General features: G+C 40.4%; 3 protein-coding genes across 3 annotated transcripts; all 3 read left to right on the plus strand.

Annotated features, from left to right (window-relative positions):
• Positions 1-4,501: 4,501 nt before the first annotated feature.
• On the plus strand, positions 4,502-5,470 carry LOC120222994 (olfactory receptor 8S1-like). The gene is given in 1 exon segment (XM_039221048.1): positions 4,502-5,470. A coding segment is annotated over 1 exon segment (969 nt).
• A 7,344-nt stretch (positions 5,471-12,814) lies between these two features.
• On the plus strand, positions 12,815-13,762 carry LOC120223024 (olfactory receptor 8S1-like). The gene has a single exon (XM_039221087.1). It carries the CDS (start codon positions 12,815-12,817, stop codon positions 13,760-13,762), a length of 948 nt encoding a protein of 315 aa, XP_039077018.1.
• A 9,411-nt stretch (positions 13,763-23,173) lies between these two features.
• LOC120223010 (olfactory receptor 8S1-like) lies at positions 23,174-26,115 on the plus strand. The gene is made up of 2 exons (XM_039221065.1): positions 23,174-23,219; positions 25,164-26,115. The coding sequence occupies exon 2, from the start codon at positions 25,180-25,182 to the stop codon at positions 26,113-26,115; it is 936 nt and encodes a 311-aa protein (XP_039076996.1). The 5' UTR covers positions 23,174-23,219; positions 25,164-25,179.
• The last annotated feature ends 1,842 nt before the right edge of the window (positions 26,116-27,957 follow it).

Genomic DNA, 27,957 nt, shown 5'->3' on the forward strand with positions numbered 1-27,957 from the left:
TTTTTTCTTGGAATGTCTCCTTGGAAATGATATAAGATTATTGTATCTAAACAAGTTAATAATTTATAAGTTAACAATGTATAAAGAATTGATGTTCTTTCCTCTCAGAACTGACTGAATCTTAAGTTTAGGCAAATGCTAATTTAAGTAAAATGAATTCACAGTAACATAATCTTCAGCCCAAAATCATAGGATGGATGGTGATAATTATTTTTGATTATTTTTTAAATGACCCAGAAAATGCAATTTCCTGCTCTACTTCTCTATAAGGTGATATCTGACATAAGCATATGAGATACCAAGAGGTAGCCTATTAGAGAAGCTTTAAACCCAGCTATATAGGCAAAGTGATAAATAACACATTTTGTTAAAAGGATCCCCTTGGGCTCTGCTTTGATACTTTTCACTCTTCTCTATATAATCACCCAAATTTTTCTCTCTTCACCTTGTTCTGAATTTCAAAATAGGCATTCAACTTTAATGTGAATTGAAGCCACTGTGTTCCCTCTCACAGGTAAGTGAGCAGAATTTGAAATTAACCACTACATGGTTGAAATGAAGCTGTTTTCAGTTGGTCACAGTCAGAGGATCCATATTAGGATCCAAGGGGAGCAAATCGTGGAATCTCACAGTTGGGCTTCCACCTGCCTTCCTGATGGGTGGGCTTTATGGGTCCTCCGCATAGAAGAGAGGTTTTCAAATATTGGATCTCTAACTCACAGTTACTCCAAACGTCCTTTGGTTATGCTGGAGTTTGCTTAGGTTAAGTGTCAAAAATACAAGTGAGATTGTAGCCAGGTCTACAATGAGAACAAATATGGGAAAACTAGAGAGTAAATATAAAGAAAATGGTCAAGATCAGAGAGTAAATTATAAATCTTGAGAAATTTTCCACTTAATGTACTGAAGTGACTGCTGACTTCGCTACTGCAAAACAAAAGAAACTTTATTTCAAAGAGATTTTACAAACTCAGAGACAGGAGGAACTGAACTTTCCTACTGGTTGTTCATCTTCACCACAGAATCTGAATTACTCTGGGCTATTATGCTGGACTGCAAGTTACTCATCAGATGGAACAGAGAGGTGATTTGAATATGGGTTCTCATAAGGGGTGGGAGTAGGAGAACTTGTTTAAATAAGAAAAGATAGGGTGCCTGGGTGGCTCAGGTGGTTAAGCAACTGACTCTTGGTTTCAGCTCAGGTCATGACCTCACAGATCATGAGATTGAGCCCGGCATTGGGCTCTGAGCTAACAGTGCAGAGCAGGCCTGGGATTCTCTCTCTCTCCTTCTATCTCTGCCCCTCCTCTCCTTACAAGCTCACCCTCTCTCTCTCTCTCCCTGTCTCCCTATCTCTCCCTCTCCCAAAATAAATAAATACATAAACTTAAAAAGAAATAAAGAAGAATACAAAGGAAAAGCAGAGCATTAGCTGACCCCACAGGAATAGAATCTGTTCTCGTGAGTTGTCTGGGCGAGAATAATGTGACACTGTGGTGAAATACCCCAGATGAAAGCTGGGAAATTCAGAGTTGATTCAGAATCCTGGGTGACAGGTCAAGATTACTATAAGCGGTTACATACCAGAAAAGAGGACTCACAAAGGCAGAGTCTGAGGTTTCAAGTTGGGTATGAAAAACAAATTAACCAGCACAAGAACTCCGCTCTGAATGCTAGAAATATATGACTGGAAAAGCAGTACAAATAAGTGTATTCACACAACAGTTCAACAAACATTAAGTAAGGTTGTTTGGCCAATCTATTATAAGTAGGAGGCCTTGCACAAAGCAAATCCATAATATTTTGAATAATTAGATGAATGAGAGAACTGATACATTAATGAATAAATGATTGAACAGAAACATAGATGGATACATGACTGAATTGACAGACAGGGTGGATAATGGAGTGTATACATAAATGTCACGGTTTTAAGCCACCCTGCCAGCATAGACAGAAATTAGCTAGTAAGAATGAGCTGTTCCCTGGGGGAAGGAATCTTTAGGTACCAATTATTACAACAAAAGATAAGTCTTCAGCTTTTGCAACCTTTCTCCACCACTTCCCAGTCATCCTGAAGTTTTTATTTAATTTTTTAATGTTTATTTACTTTACAGACAGGGCATGAGGGGGTTGGGAGTAGGAGCAGAGAGAGGAGGAGACAGAATCTGAAGCAGGCGCCAGGCTCTGAGCTCCAAGGTGTCAGCACAAAGCCCAGTGCAGGGCTCCAACTCACGAACCGTGAGATCATGACCTGAGCCAAAGTCAATGCTTATCTGACTGAGCCACCCAGGTGCCTCAAGTTTTGTTTATTTCTAAAGTCAGAATTAAAGCTGGGGATATTCCTTTAACAAAGCACATATGTCATATTTGCTTTATTCTTTCATTCTTTCTACATTTAACAAATCCTGAGGACCCATTATTGCCTTCATTCTGCTGTATGTTCAGGATTTAAGATAATATGGATGATTAAATACCAAATCTATTCTCCATAAACAAGCAACACATTTGGAGAAAAAAAGAAATACTACTCATACATCCTACTAAAAGCCAGGGTAAGATAGATATCCAAGTGAAGGCCCAAAACAGTTCAGAGAGTAAGGGGCAAAAAAGAACACAGAATGGAGAGAAGTAGATGTGCTTAAGCAAATGAATGTCAGCCAGTCAGAGTGTAAAAAGCACAGATATGGAAGCTTCATAGACTTGGGAGGGATATAAAGCATATCCACTAATCCTCTCAACACCAGAAGTTACCAATGCATTTTCAGATTCAATTTCCTTACTCTAAAATGTGAAATATGCAGCCCCCCAAGTCTTGTTGAGATCTCCAAGTAGAGAAAGGTATATGTTTCATAATATCTAGATATAATTGGTACCAATGAAATAATAGGGGTCATTATTTTCCATAATCCATCCAGGCAGGGAAGAAGGTAATTAAAAGATATATAATGGAAGAAACAGAAATTAAGGTGAGATGGAAAAATCGGTAGGATTTAGGTCAAGATTTGAAAAAATTTTCAACAGAGTCTTGGCTGAAGTCAAGACAGAGGATAGAAAAGTAATGAGGGCACCAGGGCAAGTCTGATCTGACCAGCTGGTGCCTGATTCTGTAGCACGGAGGTAACAGAACCACCTGTGCAATGCTTAAAATACCCAGAAAAGACCAAGTAAAACAGGTTCTCTGCAGGTAGAGAAATTACTTCAAAAACTGAATAATCTTTAGATGCAAACTAGAGAAGTTTATCATTATTCAGGAGCACTGTAGAATTAAAGTTTTGGTCATAGGCTCATATAGAGTAGATGCAAATCCTGACTGTTCATATTGAGGAACTGCACAAGTCTTATGAATCTGAGTTTTTGGGGTGGGGGAAGCCTAATCTTAAAAATATAGATTAGAAATCTCTGTTCTTTTTTTTAATGTTTATTTATTTTCGAGAGGGAGAAAGGAGGCAGGAACAGGGTAGGGGCAGAGAGAGAGAGGGAGAGAGAGAATCCCAAGCAGGCTTTGCACTGTCAGCACAGAGCCCAGTGCAGGGCTGGAACCCACTAACCATGAGATCATGACCTGAGCCAAAATCAGGAGTTAGATGCTCAACCAACTGAGCCACTCAGTCACTCCTAGAAATCTCTTTTCTTAACCCCATTCTCCACCACATGCATACTCACACACACATACATTTCAAAATTGCCCTTTGAATTAAATAACCAGACATACTAGAGGGAGACACATTAAGAGTAGAAATACAATAAATATAGCATGTTATTATAAAGTAATATTGAACTATTACAAACTTTTGAATGGATAGTGAAAGACTGTGTGACTCAAGAAACCAGAGACAATTAGAATCACTTCTCCATGAAGTGCATTGGATATAGTTTGACCAGTAGTATTGTAGGGTAAAATCAAAGGACAGTTCAAGGAGATGAAACTGATCAGTCATAGGCTAAACTGAAAAATTATATAAAGGCCTCCAGAGCTATTTGTGAGAGAGGAGCCACAAGAGCACTAATGGTCTGGTTCAAAGTTCGGGAGCTGTGCAGTTGGCAATCAAGTGAGGGAAGAATTCTGGGGAGGGAGGAAGAGTAGATGTTTTAAAAATCCATGTAAGGGGCGCCTGGGTGGCTTAGTCGGTTAAGCATCCGACTTTCACTTAGGTCATGATCTCGCGGTTCGTGGGTTTGAGCCCCGCGTTGGGCTCTGTGCTGACTGCCAGCTCAGAGCCTGGAGCCTGTTTNCGCGTTGGGCTCTGTGCTGACTGCCAGCTCAGAGCCTGGAGCCTGTTTCAGTCTGTGACTCCCTCTCTCTCTGACCCTCCCCTGCTCACGCTGTCTCTCTCTCTCTCTCCTAGAAATAAATAAAACATTTAAAAAAAATCCATGTAAAAGATGAGCACCCTGAAGATGTGCATGCATAGAATAAAAGTAGAGATTCTGAGGTGGCACAAAAAGGTGAATATTTCATGCTTCTTTATGCTTTCATTCCAGTGGAAGATCTTCTGTCATGGTCTCAGGAAACCACAGCACCACCACAGAATTCATCCTCCTTGGACTCTCTGCTGACCCTCACATCCAAGTTCTCCTCTTTGTGCTCTTCCTGGAAATTTACCTCCTGACCATCATGGGGAACCTGATGATGATGATGGTGATTATGACTGATTCACATCTCCACACCCCAATGTATTCCTTCTTGAGTCACCTCTCCTTCCTGGATCTTTGTTTAACTTCAGTCACTGTGCCCAAGATGCTGGAGAATCTCCTGTCTCAGAAGAAATCAGTATCCATAGAAGGCTGCCTCACTCAGGCATTTTTTGTGTTTTCCATTGCAGGGATTGAAGGTTTTGTGCTCTCTGCCATGGCCTATGACTGCTATATTGCCGTCTGCTATCCCCTGCTCTGTGACTAGATGATGAGTAAACAGTTGTGTGGGGGTCTGGTATGGGTCTCATGGGGACTGGGCTTTCTGGATGCTCTCATTAACATCCTCAGGGCTTGCCGTTTAGACTTCTGTGAGGCTCATGTCATACCCCACTTCAGCTGCGAACTGCCACCTCTACTCTCTCTGTCTTGCTCTGACATCTCCACCAACTTTACAGTCTTGGTGTGTTCTGCCACCACTCATGCCTCTGGAACCTTACTCCTGGTCTGCTTCTCCTGTGCCCGGATTGTCTCCACCATCCTGAGCATCAGCTCCACCTCAGGCAGAAGCAAGGCCTTCTCCACCTGCTCCTCCCACCTCACTGCTGTGAGTTTCTTCTATGGATCTGCTTTTCTTCGCTATCTCATGCCAACCTTAAGTTCCCCACTGGAGTTAATTTTTTCCATACAGTACAGTGTCGTCACTCCTCTAGTGAATCCCCTTGTCTACAGCTTGAAGAACAAGGAAGTAAAAACAGCTCTCAAAAGAATGTTGCAAAAAGGTTTACAATATCTCAGAGAGCGGAGAACAGGCTTCCCCAGCTGTACGGGATAAGAAAGAGGCCAACTTCTTTCTTGGCTCCTCCAGAATACTAAGATGTGCTACCTGACTAGGAATGAAGGGCGTTGGAGAACAGCAACCAGTTACTCTCAGAGAACATCATAGAGACACGCGTCCCACTAACCACTTCACAGATACCACCAAGAAGACAGCCTATGAGCTGCTGCTGATACCTCACCTGTGGATCCCCCCACCTGGCCCATGGGCATCCCCAACATTCCAGGTGCCTCACCCACATACCCTACCACCCTGTAGCTGTCAACCTGTGTGGCCCCCAATGACAATAAATATAAGCCTTTGTAGACAGCTAGTGAGAAAATGTAGAAAAATGACACAACTCTATAGGACTGAGAAAAAGCGTACATACTTGGCCATTCAGCACTGCCCTAGGGAAAGCAAACAGGAGGCTGTTGGTACCCACCCTGGCTTCGCAGGATCAAGAAAAGGCAAATAATATTAAGAACTCTGCCTAGGAGGAAGCAAGAAGCATAGAATAGTTGTATCCATAGGAAAAACTCGGAAAAAAACTCAAAATACCTAGAAGGCCAACAGAAGGTATTTCTCTCCTGAAGCCAGGCAGTAGAGACTAGAGGAGGTGACTGAGTCTTCAAATGCAAAGATAACAACACAAGACATCAAGGAACATGAAAAATCATCTAGAAATTCAGCGCAATCCCTATCAAAATTCCAATGGCATTTTTCACAGGAATAGATTTCTTAAACCCTAAAATTTGTATGGAACCATAAAAGATTCCACACAATCACAGCAATCTTGAGAAAGAAAAACAAAAGTGGAGGCATTATATTTCCTAATTTCAAACTATATAGCAAAGCTATAGAAATTAAAATAGTATGATATCGGCATAAAAAATAGACCAATGGAATGGAATCAAGAGTCCAGAAACCAACACATGTATATATAGTCAACCAAACTTTGCAAGGGCACAAGATCACACAATATAGAAAGGATAGCCTCTGATAAATTGTGTTGGGAAAACTGGATATCCACATGCAAAAGAATGAAACTAAACTCCTATCTTCCATCACTTACAAAAACTACTTGAAATAGATTAAGGACTTAAACATAAGACCATACAACCTGTAACCGTAAAACTCCTAGAAGAAAACATAGGGATTGGGGCACCTGAGTGACTCAGTTACGCATCCGACTTCAGCTCAGATCATGATCTTGCGGTTCATGGGTTTGAGCCCCACATCAGGCTCTGTGCTGACAGCTCAGAGCCTGGAGTCTGCTTCAGATTCTGTGTCTCCCTCTCTCTCTGCCCCATTCCTTGCTTACAATCTCTCTCTCACACACACCCACTGTCTCAATATAAATATTTTTTAAATTAATTTAAAAAAGAAAATATAAGGATAAAGCCCTGTGATTTGCTCTTGGCAGTTATTTTTTTTGATAGGACACCAAAAGTATAAACATTAAAGCAAAAATAAACAAGTGGAAATCCTGTACATCAAAAGAGACAACCAACAAAAAGAAAAGGAAACCTACAGAATCAGAGAAGTATTTGCAAACCATATAACTGTCATGGAGTTAATATCACAAATATCGGAACTTATCCGACTCAACAAATAAAATATAATCCAATTTAAAAAATGGGCAAATCACCTGAACAGACATTTTTCCAAAGACATTCAAAAGGCAACAGGTACATGAAAAAAATGTTCAACATCACTAATTATTAGGAAAATGCATATCAAACTACAATGAGGTACTTCCTCACACCTGTTAGAATGGAAATTATCAAAAAGAAAACAGATATGTGTTGGCAAAGATGTGGAGAAAAGGGAACCTTTGGGACACTGTAGGAATGTGACTGGTACCACAATTATAGGAAACAGTATAGAGGTTCCTCAAAAAATTAAAAATAAAACTACCATATGATCCAGGAATTCCGTTTTGGTCATATATCCAAAGGAAAGAAAGTTAGTATCTCAAAGAGATATCTGTACTCCCATGTTCATTACAGTATTATTCACAATGGCAAACATTGGAACAACTTAAGCATCCATCAATGGCTGAATGGATAAAGATGTGGTATATATATGTAATTGAATACATACAGTGAAAAAGGAGATCCTGCCATTTGCAACAACACAGATGAATCTGGAGGACATTATACTAAGTGAAACTAGCCATAGATAAAGACAAACACTTTATGATCTCACTAATATGTGGAATCTTTAACATTAATTAATTACTTAAAACTGAATGCATAGAAACAAAGAATAGAATGGTAAACGGTGGTCACCAGGGTCTGGGAGATAGAGGAGATGAGAAGATGGCCAAAGGGTGCAAGCCTTCAGTTATAGGATGAATAAACTCTGGGGATCTAATGTACATCATGATAACTATAATTAATAATATTCTGTTGTGTGCTTGAAATTTGCTGAGAATAGACCTTAAGCATTTTCACCACACATAGACACAGACACATAACTATGTAAGGTGATAGATGTGCTAATAATCTGATTGTGGTAATCATGTCACAAAGCAAAAATATGTCAAATAATCACACTGTACACTTTAAATATATAAAATTTTATTTTTCAATTATAGCTCAATGAAGCTGAAAAAGCAAGAAGGAAGGAAGGGAGGGAGGAAAGTACAGAAAAAACACCAGACACTCAGAGTTCTCACTCAAGTTTCCAGTAAGATTTCTAAGTCACATTCTGAAGCCAATATCTCAGATAATCTCCTGCAGAATTTACAAAATGCAACTTCCCCAATTAACTCGTGTAATCTTGGCTTCAGGCTCTAACTCCAGGGAATAAAGTCTGTCACTTCATCTTTCTCTTGAGCTCCCAGGCTCAGCCAACCAATAAACTAACTGCATGAACTATAATTGCTTTTCTAGAAGTTAGAGCTGAGACCTACTCTTTTGAACACAATATTTAGTCACAGAGAAAACTAAATGAAGAGACACCAAGTAGCTGGGCCTGAGACCATCTGAGAGAAATCTCTCACCAAATTGCACTTATTGAGGATTCGAGAATCTTTTCACTATGGCCAGTGGAGACGTGGATGACCAAGACTTCCGGACGATCTAAATCTAGGACAGTCTGTCTTCCTGTCCTCACTGTGACTCCCAGCTAGAAGAATAAAAAAATTGCTAGTCTTCCTAGAGTTATTTCATTAAAATATAAATTCTTAGAACTTCAGATAAGTTCTACCTAGAAAAAGAACTACAAAATGTCTTCAGTACCAGAAAATACAGGAGCATGGTAATATTTTCTCTAATTTTTCTGATAGTTTTCCCAAATCCTTTCCAGTCACTTTATACTTTTATTAATACCTCTCATCAGGTCTTCTCTCCCTGGATCTCTGAAACACCTCTTTTCACTTTCTAAACTCACATTCCACATAGCAGAGAAACCATTGTATATCAATGCTCCCCAACATGTATCTATATTTCTTATTATTTTCTAGTGGGCCTTTGTCCTCAAGTTCTCCTATTAGGTAATGAGGAGGTCAGTGTTTACTCAATGAATAATGTTAATCATTGGGAAAGGGAATCCTTGAATTTTAGCAGAAAATACTGGTGCCCTAAGATGCACTCTCTTTTCCCAGGTACTCAATCCTATTTGTGCAGAGAATTCATTTCTCTATTATTACCCATTCCTAATCTGATCCCTGCTAAAATAATTAATGTAAAGAATAGTGGGATACCTATTTATAACAATTTATTCTGATCATCAGTCCCCTTCTATAAGTACTGGAGAATTTCAGCTTTCTCTCCTCCCAGCCTCACTTATCAATTAAGACCTCAATATTTTCTAAGTTGAACTATACCACGCAAGTATCAGGCACCTATTGAAGTAAGTCTCACACTTTGATTATTGGTCCTTAACTACCACTAGTCACCTTGAAAAACACTGGTGGTATCATTAGACCTAAAGACTTGATACTTGAGAACTATCTCAATGTGCAACGCTTACCAAAACTAATTTTACTTTGGACACAAACTCACTTTGGTAAAAGCAATCTTCAGTGGTGAAATTACAGTAGAAAGGAAGATAGTGATTATTTATGATGATACTTGATTTCAATTTTATATTCTACTTCTGATAAGATGGTCTTTAGAAAAAAGATGTCAAATGCTAAATGAATTTTTGTTTGTTCTGTGTGCAGTTCAAGGAAAATTGGTAAACAGTCTTGAAGAAAGTCTTGGACTGCTCTTCCTACCTCTACCTTCTCTGGAACTACCCCATAATTCTCTACATTTACAACCATTTTTAGATCTGGAATCATTCACTCAAACTTTGGACCAAATTGAATTCACTGTGTTTCTTCTGGGAGGTAAGTGGGAAGAGTTTGGTATTAGCATCTTATCATTTTCTTAAAGATTAACATAAATACATTGTCCTTCTTTGAAAGAAGGTATCATTTGTCAGGTCTATGCTTTGAGCCTAGAGTGAGATGGGTCATAAAGTCACATGATGTAACTGTCTCGCTAATAGACTGTAGTGCTTTCATTCCAGGATAAAAGTTTTCAGGTTTTGGATCCATAATGAACAGCTTCTCTAATATGCTCTGTAGATGCCAGAGCATTTTCATGCTAAGAATTGGTCCTTATAGCCAGGTCTATATTAGAGAGTAAGCATAGAAGAATTGGACCAATTTCTCTAATTCAGATACTAAATTCCAAATTCTTAAAAATGTTCAGTCAAGAGTGCATTTTGTTCACAGTGTTATTTTGTTAGTGCAAAATCCAGAGAAGTCGTTCACTTTCAAAAGAATGTTATGAACTTGCTAGAGGATAATATATATCATCAGTCTTCCATTCAATACAATTCCTGAAATGAACAGGATAGGGCAGTTTAGAATAAAGACCTTGACACTTAGTATGGCTGCATTCTATACCTCAGTGAAGAAACAGAAAAATACTGATACATAGTGAGGAAAAGGGCATTTCTGAGAACCTTTTGTGACAACATATTAGCATGTGGTTGGTTTTAGTTTTATTTTAAGCTAAACATTAAAACAAACTATAAGTTAACAGCTCATACACTCAGATTTAGTATTGTTGTTTGATCATGTTGCTAGTTTTTAAAAGACCCAAACTATGATTTATAAAATTTATTGGCATTTTTGCTGAGTAAGTTTAAATAACAGATTTTTTTTTCAACGTGAGATATGTAATGTGTCAAAAAATTAGTAAGAGTTGTACGGACTCAAAGATAAAACTAACTTTTGCAAGTAGCAATTCTTCATTGCTGAATCTTCATTGGTTTGGCCCAACCCCTAGGACTACAGATTACACACTAGACAGAATTCATAGGTAATTCAGAAACACATTCTAAATAAGGGCACAAAATTTGGGAGGTGTATACTTGATAGATATAGTAGCAGGGATGGGGGAGGGTGGAGAGAAAGTTCAAGGACTAGGACATTTTACTTCTGAGCAAGATTATACCTTTTATTGCAAGTCCTATGATTAGACTTGTGTAGTAGACACAAAAAGTACCCAGGAAAGATTTGGAGTTCAAAAGGCAGATTAGACTACTCTAATGAGTAGCAAAGCACTCAGGAAGATCTCAAGAAAAGCTGAGTATGAATTTGCAACCATAGGTTGCACCTGATAAGGAGGAAATAGGTGAGGGGGATGGATTGTCACACCTCAATAATACTCAGGTATGTGCATTTACACAACAGTTAACAAAAGTACAGTGGAGAATTGTCTTCAACTGCATGTACAACACAGTGCCTTAGAGTGAACAGAGATTCAAAAATTTTTGTTCAATAACATTATGGATAGATGGATGGATGCTTAAATAAGCAAAGTGTGGGGTGATCACTATGAAGCTGGTATCTGTAGGTATTAGTGATTTCAGAAGGAATAATCCCTCTGTCAGTCTATTACAGCAAATAGGAGAGAAATATTCCACCTCTTTCCTTTCTCTTCTAATTCCAGTTACTTTTATTGCTTTGCCCTTGACTACAACCTGAAGTTGACCTTCTGGACTTAGAGATAATCTCCAAGAGTTTTTACTACATAATCTGATCAAATTTATTAATTTTTGTGTTTACTTACTTAACAATGATTTATTTAAGATCCATTACATACTGATTGGGAGACAGGTTAGAAAATAATTCCTGCCCTCCTTTGAAACTGCACTCTCACTGTAAACACAGGAAACAACACTCACAGTAATCACTAGATGATAAAGCAAGTTAGTAATACAAATAATGACAACACTTACAATGTGTTGATGAATTGTTATACAGAAAAGGGAAGCAGACAAGGTTTTAAGATCCTAGAGTAGAAAGAGATTAATTAGAATCCTGCATTTGTGTACTCAGTTTTATTTTCATAATCTGAAAAATATGATTTGTGATAATTTTCCCAGAGATTTATGTGAGAACAGAGAAGAAAATAATCAAAGAAGAACTCATGGAAAAGATGGTAAATAAGGTGGGAATTTCAAGGTAAATAAGATGTAAATCAATTAGTAGAAAACAAAATATGTCAACCTAAATCAAATCAGAGGAAACAAGAGCGATGGGGAATAAGAAACGCCTACTGCCCTCAGCAGCAGAGCATCTAGAGAACTCTGGGTGATTAATACTTTGAAATCCAAACTAGGGAGTTCAGCTTTTTCTCTAAGCAGGTCATATAATAGATGAGTTCTTGTTTTGCAATCATATGTGGCAGATTTAATTCCTTGCTGTTCAAAGAACGATCAGTGTGGGGACCTAGACAAGTTCTAGGATCACTAGGCTTCTCACCTGTGAAATGAGTTCAGTCTCTCCCCTCACCATCTCCTGTACAAACACACTCACAGTGGAAAACATGTGCGGAAGTCATTTGTACAAGAAAAGCGGCTACGCAAACACAACTTTGCTATCATTAATCAGTTAATGAACCACTGGAGGGTTTTTGAAGGGAGTAAAAACCAGGTAATAGAGGTGAGCAGAGATCTGCATCAGCCTCTCCAGGACATCTGCTGGAATTCCTGAAAGATGGTAACTACTGTGGAATACAAGGGCCCAGCTTCAGGATGGTGTAATTTAGTCATGGGACAGCTCTCCAGTAGGTCTGCCTAGTTGCTCATACCCCCACGTATTAGCCCTATTAGGAAAAAGTCCAATGGGGCTGATCCGGAGCACAGAGGCAGCACCGCAGAGAGCCAGGGAGGAGAAGGACTCCATAGAACCATTGAAGACAGATATCAGAGCTATGAAAATAAAGATCAGACCAGGCAGGAAGGGATATACAGGGAATAAATAACAAAGAACAATACCTTCTGCAAACTGTTAATGGGAAGAAGAAATGTTAATTTTCTTCCTAATTTTTCTCAAAAGAACAGTGACCATAAATGGCCTTAGGGAATCACAGCCGCATCACAGAGTTCATTCTCCTCGGGCTGTCTGCTGATCCCCATGTCGAGGCTCTGCTCTTTGTTCTGTTCCTGATGATTTACCTTCTGACTCTGCTGGGGAACCTGCTGATAATACTTGTGATCCATACAGACTCTAACCTCCACACACCCATGTACTTCTTCCTCAGCCATCTCTCCTTCCAAGACCTCTTCTATTCTTCTGTCACTGTGCCCAAGCTGCTGGAGAACCTCCTGTCTCAGAGGAAAGCCATCTCAGTAGAGGCCTGCCTGGCTCAGGTATTCTTTGTGTTTGCCACAACAGGGATTGAGGCTTTCCTGCTCACAGTGATGGCCTATGACCGCTATGCCGCCATCTGCCACCCTCTGCTCTATGGACAGGTGATGAGTAAACAACTATGTGAGAGGCTGGTGTGGGGCTCTTGGGTTGTGGCCTTTCTGGATGCACTCATAAACATCCTCCTGGCTTTGAATATGGACTTCTGTGATGTTCAAACCATCCACCACTACTCTTGTGAGCTGCCTTCCCTCTTCCCTCTCTCTTGCTCTGATGTCTCCACCAACACTATGATGCTACTCTGCTCTGCCCTCCTGCATGCCATTGGGACCTGCCTCCTGATCTTCTTCTCTTATGTTCGCATCGTCTCCACCATCCTGAGCATCAGCTCCACCTCAGGCAGAAGCAAGGCCTTCTCCACCTGCTCCTCCCACCTCACCACAGTGAGCCTGTTCTATGGTTCAGCCATTCTTCGCTATCTCATGCCAACCTCAGGTTCACCTCTGGAGCTGATCCTCTCCATACAGTACAGTGTGATCACGCCCCTGCTGAATCCACTCATCTACAGCTGGAAGAACAAGGAGGTGAAAGCAGCTGTGAGGAGAATGACGATAAAATATTTACAATGTCTCAGCACTGAAGAGCTGTAACGTGAAAGAAACAGAACTGCAGCAAGAAATCTCATGATTGACATTAAGTTCTTGATTTACGATTTTGTCACAATTGCAATATACATTGCTGGTCCTCCCTTTTTAAAAATTACCAAGGAAAGTGCTGGAAGCTATTTTGCTTGCCATGGCTCAGAATCAATCCTATTCAGACACAGAGCACATATGTCAGAAAACCTCAGCTTCATAGATTTAGTTAATGACATGTCAAGTCATGATTCACATTTTGAAAATCATTCTAATTGGGAAGGACCCTGAAATATTTTGTGTCCTGAATGTGTAATTTGAATTAATGTGCCTGGGGAAAGATTTTACAGGCAACAAAAATCCTGGATCTCTGAGAAAGGCAAAACAAAGACTTGAGCTTTATGAGGTGGAGGAAAGGATGATGAATGGGTGGTGGTAAAACGTCTGAAAATGGGTGGAAAGAAAAATGTGGCCTACAGAGGCAAGTCACAACTTACCAGGTATACTACTTCTCTATTGCTTTCTATAATTGTCATCATAAGTTACCAAAACTGTAGCACATTGAAATAACACCCATTTATTACCTTCCAGTTCTCTAGGTCAGAAATTTGGGCAGACTCCACTGGGTTCTCTGTTTAGGGTCTCACATGACAGAAATCAAGCTGCTGGGTGAGTTGGGCTCTTATCCACAGGCTCTGGAGAAGAATCTGCTTCTAAGCTCATTCAGGTTCTTGGCAGAATTCAGCTCCTTGAAACTGTAGGTCTGAGGTCCCCATTTCCTTGCTAGCTGCCCACTGGGGAGCATTCCCTCCTGATATTATCAAGGCCCCTTCACTCCTCACAGGGCCCTCTCCATTTTCAAAATAGTGTATCACCTGCTTCTCACACCCCAAATCTCTCATTTCCCCTTCTGCTTCCATCTGGAGAAAACTCTGCTTCTAAAAGGCTCCTGTGATTAGATTAAACTCACCTGTATAATCTCCTATTTTAAGGTCAGCGGATCTGGGGCTTTAATTACATCTACCAAATCCCTTCACAGCAGTCTCTGATTTGTGTTTGAATAACAAGAGATTGGGAACCTTGAAAGGCCATCTTTAGAATCCTGCCTTTCACACCAAGTAAACATATAAGCATAACACTCCTACCACAAGACTGGCCCAAAAAGTGATTAAAGCTAGAATGAAGTGGACGGAGAGAGGGAAGGGTGGGAGATGGCAGACAAGTGGGCAGAGCAAATATTGCTTCGTAGAGATACGGAAGGAGTCATCCTGGAGAGGAGATCCTTGAGAACCTGTCAAATGTAAAACATCTCTTTGTCCCAGAATATGTATGGATAAAGGGAATTCACTGCGTCAATGCCTGGGACTGATAATGAAGAAAGACTTTGGCCCAGGATGAAACTAGGGGCACCTGGGTGGCTCTGTCGGTTAAGTAATGATTCTTGGTTTCAGCTCAGGTCATGATCTCACAGTTCCTGGGATCAAGCCCCGGGTCAGGCTCTGCGTCATCAACCTGAGATTCTCTCTCTGCCTCTCTGTCTGTCTCTCTCTGTCTCTCTCTGTCTCTCTCTGTCTCTCAACTCTGTCCTGTACACCACTTGCTCACATGCACTCTCTGAATGAATGAATGAATGAAACAAACTGAAATACAGACATAAGTTCCTACACAAGGCTTATGATGACCTCTTTCCACTTGGGAGGACCGAAAGGCCTGTCTGTGATCCTTCTGTCTCTGCACATCTCCCACCTCTTTATGTCTTGGCGCCCTCAGGCTGCCCCCGCAGAACTCCGCGGGCTTTCCACCTAAAGGATATTTGTCACAGCCAGTTTAGTCACTTATCAATCCCTCTTGTAAAACATTTTCTTTCACTCTACAATTATCAAACTTTAGGTTTTCAGATAAGGTAAACATGTTTCAGCCCATTTCAACATTTTGTTTCATTTTCAATCTGTTCTCCTGTTTTGTTTCTTGCTTGAGTACTAGAAACAGTCTGTCTTAACTGCATTAGTGTCCAAAATAACAATATTTTATAACAGCCTCGGCAGAGAGGTAACATAGAACTACTAAGGAACCTGCAGGTATTCATGACTACCTCTCGCAGCTCACAAAAGCATAGTAAGAGTTAATGTATTAACAAAATTTTGAAAAGAGTACACATGTGCATGGAAGAGATCACTTCCTCAGGCATACAGTGCAAAGAAAATGGTTTTTTAAAAATATTTATTTATTTTAAAGAGAGAGAGCGAGAGCGCATGTGCGAGCTGGGGAGGGGCAGAGAGAGAGGAAGACACAGAATCTGAAGCAGACTCCGAGCTGTCAGCACACAGCTCAATGTGGGGCTCAAACCCACATACTCTGTGATCATGACCTGAGCCAAAGTCAAATGCTTAACTGACCGAGTCACCCAGGCACCCCAGGAAAATGTTTTATAACCTCCTTCTGAAAACAAACTGCATATTCAAAACATTTTCTCTAAGTTACCACACCTCACTCCCTGAGGACATCAGATTTGTTTTTATTCAGTAACTTTAATGTGCTTTGATATGTGTATGTGTAATGTGTATTTGATGTGTGCAAAAATCAAGTAAATTGAAATATCCAATTGGCTTTATTAATTGATTTATGAATCAGTTGGCATCCCATCTGCCAAGTCAAGGGGAGCTCCAAATGGAAAGCTTTTAAAGGTAGAGAGGAAGTGGGTAAAAGGAAATTATTAGCAAAAAATCCATTGTTTTAGGCAAGATTGCTCTCCTAAGGGGAAACCTAAAATGTCCTTCAGTAAATTTCCTAGTGCTGAGCAGGAAATTCCCCTGTTGACTGGTTAAAGGTTACATTTCTGAGGGGTTGAAACTGCAGCTAGATTCAGTATTAAATCTTGGTTTACTGACTTGGGACCTTAAGCTAAGTGATGCCATTTAGAGCCTGTCATTTTCTTTTTAAACATACACACACACACACACACACACACATTTAATGAGCATTAAATATACATTTAATATTATAACTGTACCCAATAGTAACTGTGTGACCAAAACCCATGTTTGACTGCCCATCCTTTAAAGGCCAATTCATACTCAAGAAACAACTTTTGACTGAAGGGGAATATGAGCTTTATTCAGGAGGCTGGTCACCTTTGGGGAAGGCGAACTCTTGTCAAAGGCCAACTCCAAGGTTTCTGCCTGGCCCAGAGATTTTGAAAGGGGTTTAATCAGTCCCAGGAGTGCTCTGCTCTGTGACATTTCTTTACTACCTGCAGACTCGATGATGCAGCTACAGAGCTATCTCGGTGCTCGGAGGTTGTGCAAGATGTTCTAGTTCCTTGTGCCCAGAGGAGGCTTGTGCAAGAAGGTCTAGTTCCTTGGTACCCAGGCGTGCTGATGCAAGAGTACTCCATTCTTTCTGCAAAGGAGGGCAGGGTCTACAGATGCCCAAAGGGAGGTCGGTCATTTGTGTGACCTTTGAAAGAAAAACATTTTGCTAAAAGATTGCTACTAGGCTGGCTAATTGGAAAGCCTGCAAGATTTCAAACAGACTTGCTGGCTGCTGTAACCTGGGGAAATTCTGGTCTTTTACTCCTCAAAGCCAGTGGTCTGCAAATCTCAAAGTAAATTAGTTTTGTTACTGATCAAGGGACTTAAGCGAGCAAGCAAGGAGTGTGTTAATTCGCTAACCCTTAAATTAACTCTTTTCTTTAGTTGAGTTTTTTTTTTTTTTTTTTTGAGAGAGAGTGAGAGTGGGAGTAAGAGAGCACCAGAGGGGAACTGAGGGTGATAGAGAGAGAGATCGAGAGCGAGCAAGTGAGAGAAAGAGAGAGAGAGAGAGAGAGAGAGAGAGAGAGAGAGAGAGAATCTCAAGCAGGCTCCATGCTTCTTGTGGAACCTGATGCAGAGCTCAATCCCATAACCCCAGGATCATGACCAGAGCTGAAAATCAAGAGTCAGTTGCTCAACCAACTGAGCCACCTAGGTGCCCTGACCCTTAAATTAACCCTTAACACTGGCTGGAGTGCTGTTATAATTGTAACGAATAATATATTTAAATAACAATATTGTTTGTTCTAAAACTCTAGTCTTTTAAAAGAATCTTACCTAGCATGCTAAAATAGAAGGCAATATTTATAATACATTGCTTCATTTTATACCTTAATTTGGATGTTTGAAAAAATTCCTAACAGGTAGGGAAGAGTATAGTGATTAAAACAAGGGGATTGTGTTGTAACTGTGTTCATTATTTTCTGTTTCCCTCTTCTTGAATTCTCAAGAATAGCATTTCTTAAGATTCAAAGAAAAAAAGCTTACTCATTCCTTAAACACAGTATGAATTCAAGGTTTCTAAAGTCAGAATATGTATACCTGTAGGGAGGAAAAATATTTTTTCCTTCTACCCTTTTAAGTTCATGACTGGGACTCCTAGAACAAAAGACTAATAAACAAGAGGAAAGCATACAAATTATTTCTCTTTTTCAAGTTTTTAGTTAAATTCCAGTGAGTTAACATACAGTGTAATAGTAGTTTCAGGTGTCAAATTTAGTGTTTCAGCACTTACAACACCTGGTGCTCATTACAACCCATACCAATTTCTTTAAGTTTTGTGTGACATGGGAATCTTCATTAAAAAATGAAGACCAGAAGAAACAGTTAAACTTACGTGGGATATTTTCCCAGGTTTACTGAGATAGAATTGAAATGTAACATTGTCTAAATTTAAAGTATATAATCTATTGATATAATATACACTGAAATTTGTTTTTAAATGTCTATTTATTTTGGGTGAGACAGTGAGCAGGGGAGGGGCAGAGAGAAGGAGAGAGAGAATCTTAAGCAGGCTCCATGCTCAGCGCAGAGCCCAACACGCAGCTCAGTCCCACAACCGCAACATCACGACCTGAGCTAATATCAAGAATCAGACACTTAACCAACTGAGCCACCCAGGTGCCCCTGTTTGTTTTAGATATATACTGCAATTTGATTACCACCAGAGATTAGCTAACACCTCACAATGGGAACATGTTGATCAAAAGGTACAAACTTGCACATTTTTATGAAAAGACTAGAAAGTCATGGAAAGATGGGATAAGACAAAGGTAAGCTAAGTATAATAAATGCGAGTGAGGAGATTGGGGGTGGGTAATTCACAAGGTCTGTTCAGATTCCTCTCTGTGTCCCTTCACCTTTAGAAATAAGGATGCCCTTCGAGGATGTGGAGAAATGGGCACCCTCCTACACTGTTGGTGGGAATGTAAATGGGTGCAGCCCCTCTGGAAAACAGTGTGGAGGTTCCTCAAAAAATTAACAATAGAACTCCCCTAAGACCCAGCAGTAGCACTGCTAGGAATTTACCTGAGGGATACAGAAATGCTGATGCATAGGGGCACATGTACCCCAATGTTCATAGCAGCACTCTCAACAATAGCCAAAACATGGAAAGAGCCTAAGTGTCCATCAACTGATGAATGGGTCAAGAAGATGTGGTTTATCTATACAATGGAATACTACATGGCAATGAGAAAGAATGAAATCTGGCCATGTGTAGCAACATGGATGGAACTTGAGGGTGTTATGCTGAGTGAAATAAGTCAGGCAGAGAAGGACAGATACCATATGTTTGCACGTATAGGAGGATTAGGAGGAACTTAACAAAGGACCATAGGGGAGAAGACGGGGAAAAATAGTGGGGGAGAGGGATGGAGGCAAATCATGAGAGACTCTTGAATGCTGAGAACAAACTGAGGGCTGATGGGGTGATGGCATGGAGGAGGGTACTTGCTGAGATGAGCACTGGGTATTATATGGAAACCAACTTGACAATAAACTATTTAAGAAAAAAAATAGGAAAAAAAAGAAATAAGGATGCCCTTTTCCTCCAGGTATAGAGAGGGCACTTCTTACATGAGAGTTTCATGATCTGCATCAGAGGAAGATCAGAAGCTCCTTCCTGCACCTGCCATTTGTCAAATTCTTTCAGCACGAAATATTCAGTACTCCAAGGTGCTGTATTTGGAAAGAGTGATTTCATGCTAGGCCATGACATCAACACAGAAGTCCCAAAAGACCATAACAAGGAGAATCATCTGAAGCTTTTGCAAATTCCAACTTGTCTAGTTAATAAGTTTAGAATTGGACTTCAAGCTATGACTTCAGGGAATAAAGGACATTGGCTCCTTCATCTCCTAGGTTGCCAGGCTCAGTTTGCCAATTACTGATGGCCTAATCTATATATACTCTTCTCAAGGGTTTTATATGAGAATCACTCACTTCCCAGACTCTCTTATGACAGGCTTTAGAATCAGAGAGGACATTAAATAGAAAGATGCCTGTGTGGTTCAGCCTACGACCACTGGAGGGAAGCTCTTCCATTTTTGTTGAGGATTTGATAGTCTTACCACATATTGAGTAGGAGAAAAGCAGGAACAAGACAGAACTCTGAAGATGCTGGTCTTGAAGCTTCTACCTTTAAGAATAACTAGCTCTGGTATAATCAATTTTCTGCTCTCCCTGTGACTTCCAACAGGAAAAATAAATAAATAAAAAGACTGATTGCCTTTCCTGTAACTAGGCCACAGAAATATTTGTTTCCATGGGCACAGAGACCATCCCAGTCCCGATGAGATCTCATCATGAAAAGACCAAAGCGGCAGGAAGCCTGAATCGCACAAAGCCTGGAAATTGGTAATGTCCACCCTGACTGCTCTCAAGTTTCTCCTCTCTCTTTCCTGGCCCCTATGTTCCCTCTCCTAATCCAGCCTTCTTTTCCTATCTTCTCATTAGCTTTCTATTTGCTGGAGAAGGGGCTTTCTGACCCAGAAATCACTTTTCCATACGTTGGGGGCCTGTGTCCTATCCAGCTACATGACAAGAACTCTCTGTCCTCAGCGAGTTATGTTGAGCATGAGGATCTGGCAGGTCTTGCACCCTGGCTTCAAATTCTGCTCTGGCCTGGGCTCTAGCAGTTCAGTGAACTCTGGGACCGGCAGGTGGAAGTATAAAGGTCAAGGTGGATGGGGATAGTAGCAAGTACACCAGAGTAGATCAGAGTAGACTAGACCATACATCAGAGCAGATAATAGATAATGGCAACTCTGAGGAAACCCTTTTCTTCTAGGACGCCAAACCACAGATACTATAAGAGTTCATTTTGAGGTTTTACTAACTCCCTGTGACCCCAGTAAATATTGATGATGTGAAGCACACAGAGACAGGGGCAGATGTCTGACCAGGTTTGAGGAAAAATGTCTGGATTCAAAAAGTTCCTTCCCAGCTCTCTCCTACATTCATCCCTCCTCTGCAGCCCAGGTGTGAAACTAGACATCCAGGGTCTTTATACCCTGATGTATTTACCACTGAGTATACAAATTCCTACCCCATCCCACCCACATTTGGTCATGCAGAACATCCCCACATATGGTGAATAAAAGAAACGCTGGACCTCTCTCTCTTCTCCTTCTCAATAATCCACCAACCCCAGCATTTATTCAATTAACTAACATTTTAAAAATTAAATAGATGTGAATCCAACAAGACTTTCAGTACTCTGTATTATATGTTATATGGCTCCTTCTCCAAGGAGTGACCCAAGATACCCCTTCCCTTGGGCAGGATATGACAATGTATGCAAAGTTCCTGAGCCCAAATTCCAACTGACTCCTACTATCTCTACGATCTTGAGAAAGTTACCCAACTTTTATGTTTCTTAGTTCCTCACCTATAAAAAAGGTATGTGTGATGACTGTTTTATGAACAAATACAAACACAATACACAGAAGTCCTGGGTGGCTAGTCAGTTAAGCCTCTGACTCTTGGTCATTATCTCACGGTTTGAGAGTTGGAGCCCTGTGTCAGGCTCTGTGCTGACAATGCAGAACCTGCTTGAGATTGTCTCTCTCCCTCTCTCCCTCTGCCCTTCCCCTGCTCATGATCTAAATAAATAAACAATAAATATTTAAAAAATAAAGAGAGCTGAGAAAATATTCATTTGAAATGACTTGATAAACTCAGAGATGAGAGAGGCTCCCTAAAATGGATTCTTTTCCTTGTAAGTTGCTCTCCTTGTTTGCTGAATCAGAGTTAAATTGGACCATCCTAAAATTTCAGATACACCTATAGGACAGACTGAGATGTAATCTAGACCTAGGTTCTAAGTGAGACTCGGTCTTGGGATCTTTATGAATGTTTAATGTTAATAGTGGAAAAAAGACTTCTCAGCTTTTTTGTCCAAGTAAAGAAAATGACAAAGACTGAAAAATTGGCTGGTTTTACAGGATTTAACTTTTGGTTGTGGGTCCTTTGGGCAATATCAACATCAGACTCTGGTGTCAGAACAAAGCTAGAGAATAAGAGGCAAACTGGGAGGCCAAGAGACTGATCAGAAAAAATGTATGAAGTTACCAACTAAGGGGTGTTTCATAAAGAAGCAGGACTTGAATGTATAGTGCCATGTCAAGTTTCAAATGAAGCAAAAGGAACTAGTCTAGAATGATAAGCCATCCCAGGATACTTAACAAGAGTGACTTAAAATCTAGCAGAGAAATGTGCATGTATATAGCAGTTTAATTAACATAAGGGTCTGCAATGTGGCTTTCTCTAAGTCCAACATAACATGACATACAGCAGGCAATTCATGAATGAATGAATGGAGTTATGGATGGATAGATGGAAGAATGATCAAGGAATAAATATATAGAACTTAGAAAACTAAGTTAATGGAAAAGATGTGTTAAGGAATGAATGGTAAAACTGAATAAATTAATGTTAAGGAAAATGAAGGAGTGAACAGGGAACCTCATGGGTTTTAGCCTTTCTGATACAGTCTGAAATGGGATAGTGGGCATGGAATATGTGAAGTACACCCATAGCTGCTCAAAACTGAGAGAATTTATGCACGCACTGTAAACACACACAGACACACATACTACTGCTTTGTTTCCCACTCTGTTGTCTTCTTATTGCTAGATCCTTATCAAGCTTCTGGTTCTGAAATTTTTTCTAACGAAGGTTTGCTAACCAGTCTATTCAATTCACTTCCTAGCTTTCATCAGAGATCCACCGTATGTGCTTCTCATTGGGCCAAGTGTTATGGTACAGAGATACCAAGTAACTTAGAGCATAATCACCCTCATTAAAGAACTATAGTGTCATTGTTTTGGGGGGGAAAAGGAAAAGATAAAAAATAGCATAACTAGGGGCGCCCAGGTGGCTTAGTCAGTTAAGCGTCCAACTTTTGCTTAGGTCATGATCTCGCGGTTCGTGGGTTCGAGCCCCGCGTCGGGCTCTGTGCTGACTGCCAGCTCAGAGCCTGGAGCCTGTTTCAGTCTGTGACTCCCTCTCTCTCTGACCCTCCCCTGCTCACGCTGTCTCTCTCTCTCCTAGAAATAAATAAAAATATATTTTAAAAAATAGCATAACTATTCTAACAGTTAACTGCCAAAATGAGACGGTGATTCAGCAATGGCATAAAATGAATAGAGCGGCGTACGGTGAGTTAATGAATTAGCACAGAATGGAAGTATATCAGGTGACGTCCTCCTCACCTGAAGGAGATGGTGAGGATTACATGAAATTTTATGCAGAAGGGCCTGTGAAAGATCATGAGGAGGAATCAGGATTGGGGCAGAAAAGCTTTGGGACTGTGATTCAGATATGACACTGGCAACAGGAAAGAGGGAAGGACAATAGAATTGTCCAGGAGAGCTTCAGACTGCAGTACAGATCTGACAAATACTCATCCAAGCCCGTGGGACGTTTGGAGCAATGACTGCCCCGTAGAGAAGGCATGCTCTTTCTCTGCCTGCCTGGAAACAGTCTGGCCTCTGCTAAGGCAGTGGTTAATCTCAAAGGTCCTACAACTGGATGCTGTCAGTTAACTGCATCCTTCACAGCTGAATGTTGTATTCTTTCTGTAAGGTAGACCCAAGTGGGACGCCTCCATGGCTGCCATCAGATGAGAGCTAGTGTCCTTAAGAAATTGGCAAGAAAAAGGGAGGCAGAGGTGCCAGATGAGAATCAATAATGAAGACCCGGGTGAAACCCTAATGTAGCCCCTCATTCACTCTGGGAAGGCAAAATACTCACATACTCCTGATTCTAGATTTGAAAAAATTAGTATAAAATGATCTATCAAGAATGGTGAAACTAATTCTCATTTAATTTCACAATTAAAGAATCACAATTTTACACATATACACATCTACATATAGCTATTTTTTATATTCATTGTATACTCTGGGAGTTCAAAGAAGGAAATGATCACAAGGGATCTCAATAACAGGTCAAAATTAAGATGGGAGTAAAACAATAAATACGATTTCAGTTAATTACTAAAAGGCACTTCAAGTAGAGCAGATGCTCAAGGTAAAGCAGAGACAAAGTTATTCCTGTGGGTGCTCAGGAAAAAGTACACCTGTTTCTCCACAGCATTGAGACCAAAACAGTGAAGACCAATTGTAACGTCAGAATGCCATGTATGATGGGGAATTTGAAGGCAGGCTTTAAATGAAAGTCAGTGCATGAAAGAAAGACGAGGTATACAAATCATGGCCTTGGACATCTTACATAATTTATGATACTCATTTTTCAATTTGAAAAAAAGGAGTCGGCAATAACTTCCTTGATTCTTTTGTCCCATATCCAAAATTCACACTCACACCCACACACCCCCAACCCGAACACATGCACACACAATCATATCTTAATCTTGTCTCAAAGGGTCAGATTAACAATATATATCTAATGTGTATTATCAATGGTAAAAAGTTGAAGAAAAACAAAATGATGCTATGAGGCATTATGAATCTTAGAAGGGTTTTGAAATGAAGCAAGAACAAATTGGAGAATAAAGGGAAGGGGGCAAATGTTGAAATATGCCCCTAGCAACTCTGCTACAGTGCATAAAACATACACAGAATACTGCTGACAAAGCAATGCTCAGCTGAAGGGGACAGAATAAATTAGTCATGGACTAGGTCTGATCAAATTTGCAAATTCCCCCAGCCATCTTTTAAAATTTTTGTAATGTCTATTTACTTTTGAGAGACAAAGACAAAGCATGAGCAGCAGAGGGGCAGAGAGAGAAGGAGACAGATTTTGAAGTAGGCTCCAGGCTCTAAGCTGTCAGCACAGAGCCTGACACGGGGCCCGAACTTTGCACATGAGATCATGACCTGAGCTGAAATCGGTTGCTCAACCAATTGAGCTGCCCAGGCGCCCCATCCTCAGCTGTCTTTAAAGTAGAATAACAGCTATATGGAAATATCATAGTGAGTTTGAAACTGAACTCTAGACAAGAAAGAAGGGATTCCAGATAGTCAATAAGGGCATATGTGAAATCTAAATAATTAGGAGTATATACATACAGGGCCTCTACCTCTGTAATTGGGTGTAATCAAGAGAAGTTTCAAGTTCATTCTTGTATTTATTTCTAGGAAACACCCTTCTTAGATGGCCTTAGGAAACCACAGCACCATCACGGAGTTCATCCTCCTGGGGCTGTCAGCTGACCCCAAAGTCCAGGCTCTGTTCTTTGTGCTCTTCCTGGGGATTTACCTCCTGACCATAATGGGGAATCTAATGATGCTGCTGGTGATCAGAACTGACTCCCACCTCCAAACACCCATGTATTTTTTCCTGAGTCATCTCTCCTTCGTGGATCTATGCTTTTCTTCAGTCACTGTGCCCAAACTTCTAGAGAACCTCCTGTCCAAAAGGAAAGTCGTTTCAAAAGAGGGATGCCTGATTCAAGCTTTCTTTGTGCTTGACATTGGAGGAACAGAAACTTTACTGCTATCAGCCATGGCCTATGACCGCTATGCTGCCATCTGCCACCCTCTGCTCTATGGCCAGATAATGAGCAGCCAGCTGTGTGTGAGGCTGGTATGGGCTTCATGGAGCCTGAGTTTTCTGGATGCAGTTATCAACATCCCTCTGGCTAGGAACTTGAACTTCTGTGAGACACGTACCATCTCCCACTACAGCTGTGAGCTGCCCTCTCTCTTCCCTTTGTCCTGCTCTGATGTCACCACCAATGTCACTGTCCTGACCGTCTCCTCACTCCTGCATGGCTTTGGTACATTCTTACTGATCTTCATCTCTTACGCTCGCATTGCGTCCACCATTCTGAGCATCAGCTCCACCACAGGAAGAAGCAAGACCTTCTCCACCTGCTCCTCCCACCTCGCCACAGTAAGCTTCTTCTATGGATCTGCTCTCCTCCGTTATCTCCTGCCAACCTCAGGCTCACCTCTGGAGCTCATCTTCTCCATACAGTATGGTGTGGTCACTCCCCTAGTGAATCCCCTCATCTATAGCCTGAAAAACAAAGAAGTAAAGGCGGCTCTGAGAAGAACGTTGGAGAAATGTTTGCAAAGGCATAAGTAGCAAGCTACAAAGAGATGATGAATTAGGAAGGAACTACGGCCTTTGGGATACCTGGTGGGTTGACACTAAAATCTTCTGATGGCCTACTGTTTTAGAAGCTAAAAGATACTTCATAAAAGCTTAAGAAAGAGACACAAAGATACCTTGAGGGTGGGGTCAGTGTAGAAGAAGGTGGTTCAGATTAAATCCAGCTCAAAGGCAGAGCAATGGAATATATCGTCATCTTGATTAAAAGTTTTATTTAATCATAATTTATTTCTCTATTGTTTTAATGACACTGAGTTTTAAAATGCATGGGTATTGGATGACTTTGTAGAATTAAATGTACAGAAAGCCACTTAGAACCATAAGATTTCACCGATAGTTGAGTCGCAGGGAAAGAACAGTTATAGACATGGGGTCTGTGAAGACATTTGAGCTTTGGTTGGGAAGCTCCTGCTAAAATTCGGGACAGCACAAGTGACAGGTCAGTGACTTGGGTAATACCAAGAACTCTATTGTTGTTCCTTGGGAGTTGCAACATGAGGGAAAATGTGGCTCGTTGTAGGGTGAGATGGGATAACTTAGCCCTCTGCTACAATTCACCTCCTTTAAGCTTACATTTTCCATCCGACCTCCTTGGGGAATGCAAGGGATTTTAGTCAATTGTTCTGGAGTAATTTCCTTTTCATGTATTTTAGCACGGGTTTATGAAATATGCAGTATGTACTGTATAATTCACCAAATGTGTATCTTCTGATAAATGGTTCCATGCTATTTATGATTTTCCTCAAAACAGATTAAACTGTGGTAACTTATACTCATTCAATGTTATTTTCTGTACAGCAATACTGAGTCACCTAATAATACATGTTATTGATGAGGGACAGAAGCAGTAAAATGTCTACCCTTCTCCCAGAAGGCTGATTTATAGTCTGTGCAGTTCTGATAAGGGTCAAATATGTGCTAATAGTTACAGTCTTTAAGGCTCTCACGACTGCCCATATGTTACTGACAGTCAATGGTGAATTGAATGATAAGCACCAGAGGAATCTTGCAAAAGTGGTTTTATGAGTAGAAACTCAAAGAAATTTGAAGAAATTTTAATCTGATATTCCCTGCATGCCTTATTCCCTTTGATTCTAAGCAGATAACCACAACCTCACACAACAAAAGTGCAGCTCTTTCTGCCCATGGGTCCTGTCCCCGTGCTTCCTAAATAAACTCACTAAGTTGTACCATACAATGTCTCAAGAATTCTTTCTTGACTTGCACTTGACAATCCTGCATCATTTTCATTAATGGGTTAAAACACATTAATTCCATTATACTTTATGTTTTCAGTAACATATATTATCATCCAACATTCTCAGTATCAAATCATGCACTAATTAATAATGCATCTTTATTTCCAATTGTTTAAGTTAGAATAAGAAAGCAGATACAGTAAAGAAAAGATGACAATTGTCAAAAAATAATTCCATCACCCATATTTAGGTATATTTTCTTCTAATATCTCTTGTACATAAAGATTTTTTTTAATGTTTATATATTTATTTTGAGAGAGAGAGTACAAGCCGGGGAGAGGAAGATAGGGTGGCAAGAGAGAATCCCAAGCAGGCTCCACACCATCAGCACAGAGCCTGACACAAGATTCAATCTCACAAACCCATGAGGTCATGACCTGAGCTGAAATTATATGCTTAACTGACTGAGCCACCCAGGTGCCCCAAGATTTTAATATAATCCTTTTATTGAGCAGGGCCAATTCCATGGCAAATATACATGAAACTGTTTTTTTATCTTTAGTTCCTTCATTCAACTGGGCTGCATAATCTCCATTTCCTTCCCCACTTCACCCAC

Source organism: Hyaena hyaena, unplaced genomic scaffold (genome assembly GCF_003009895.1).
Source record: "Hyaena hyaena isolate Hyena2069 unplaced genomic scaffold, ASM300989v1 scaffold_936, whole genome shotgun sequence".
Taxonomy (NCBI): domain Eukaryota; kingdom Metazoa; phylum Chordata; class Mammalia; order Carnivora; family Hyaenidae; genus Hyaena; species Hyaena hyaena.

Bases quoted from the DNA above. Each gene is read 5' to 3' on its own strand.
- LOC120223024 (XM_039221087.1), top strand. From the start codon at position 12,815: ATGGCCTTAGGGAATCACAGCCGCATCACAGAGTTCATTCTCCTCGGG.
- LOC120223010 (XM_039221065.1), top strand. From the start codon at position 25,180: ATGGCCTTAGGAAACCACAGCACCATCACGGAGTTCATCCTCCTGGGG.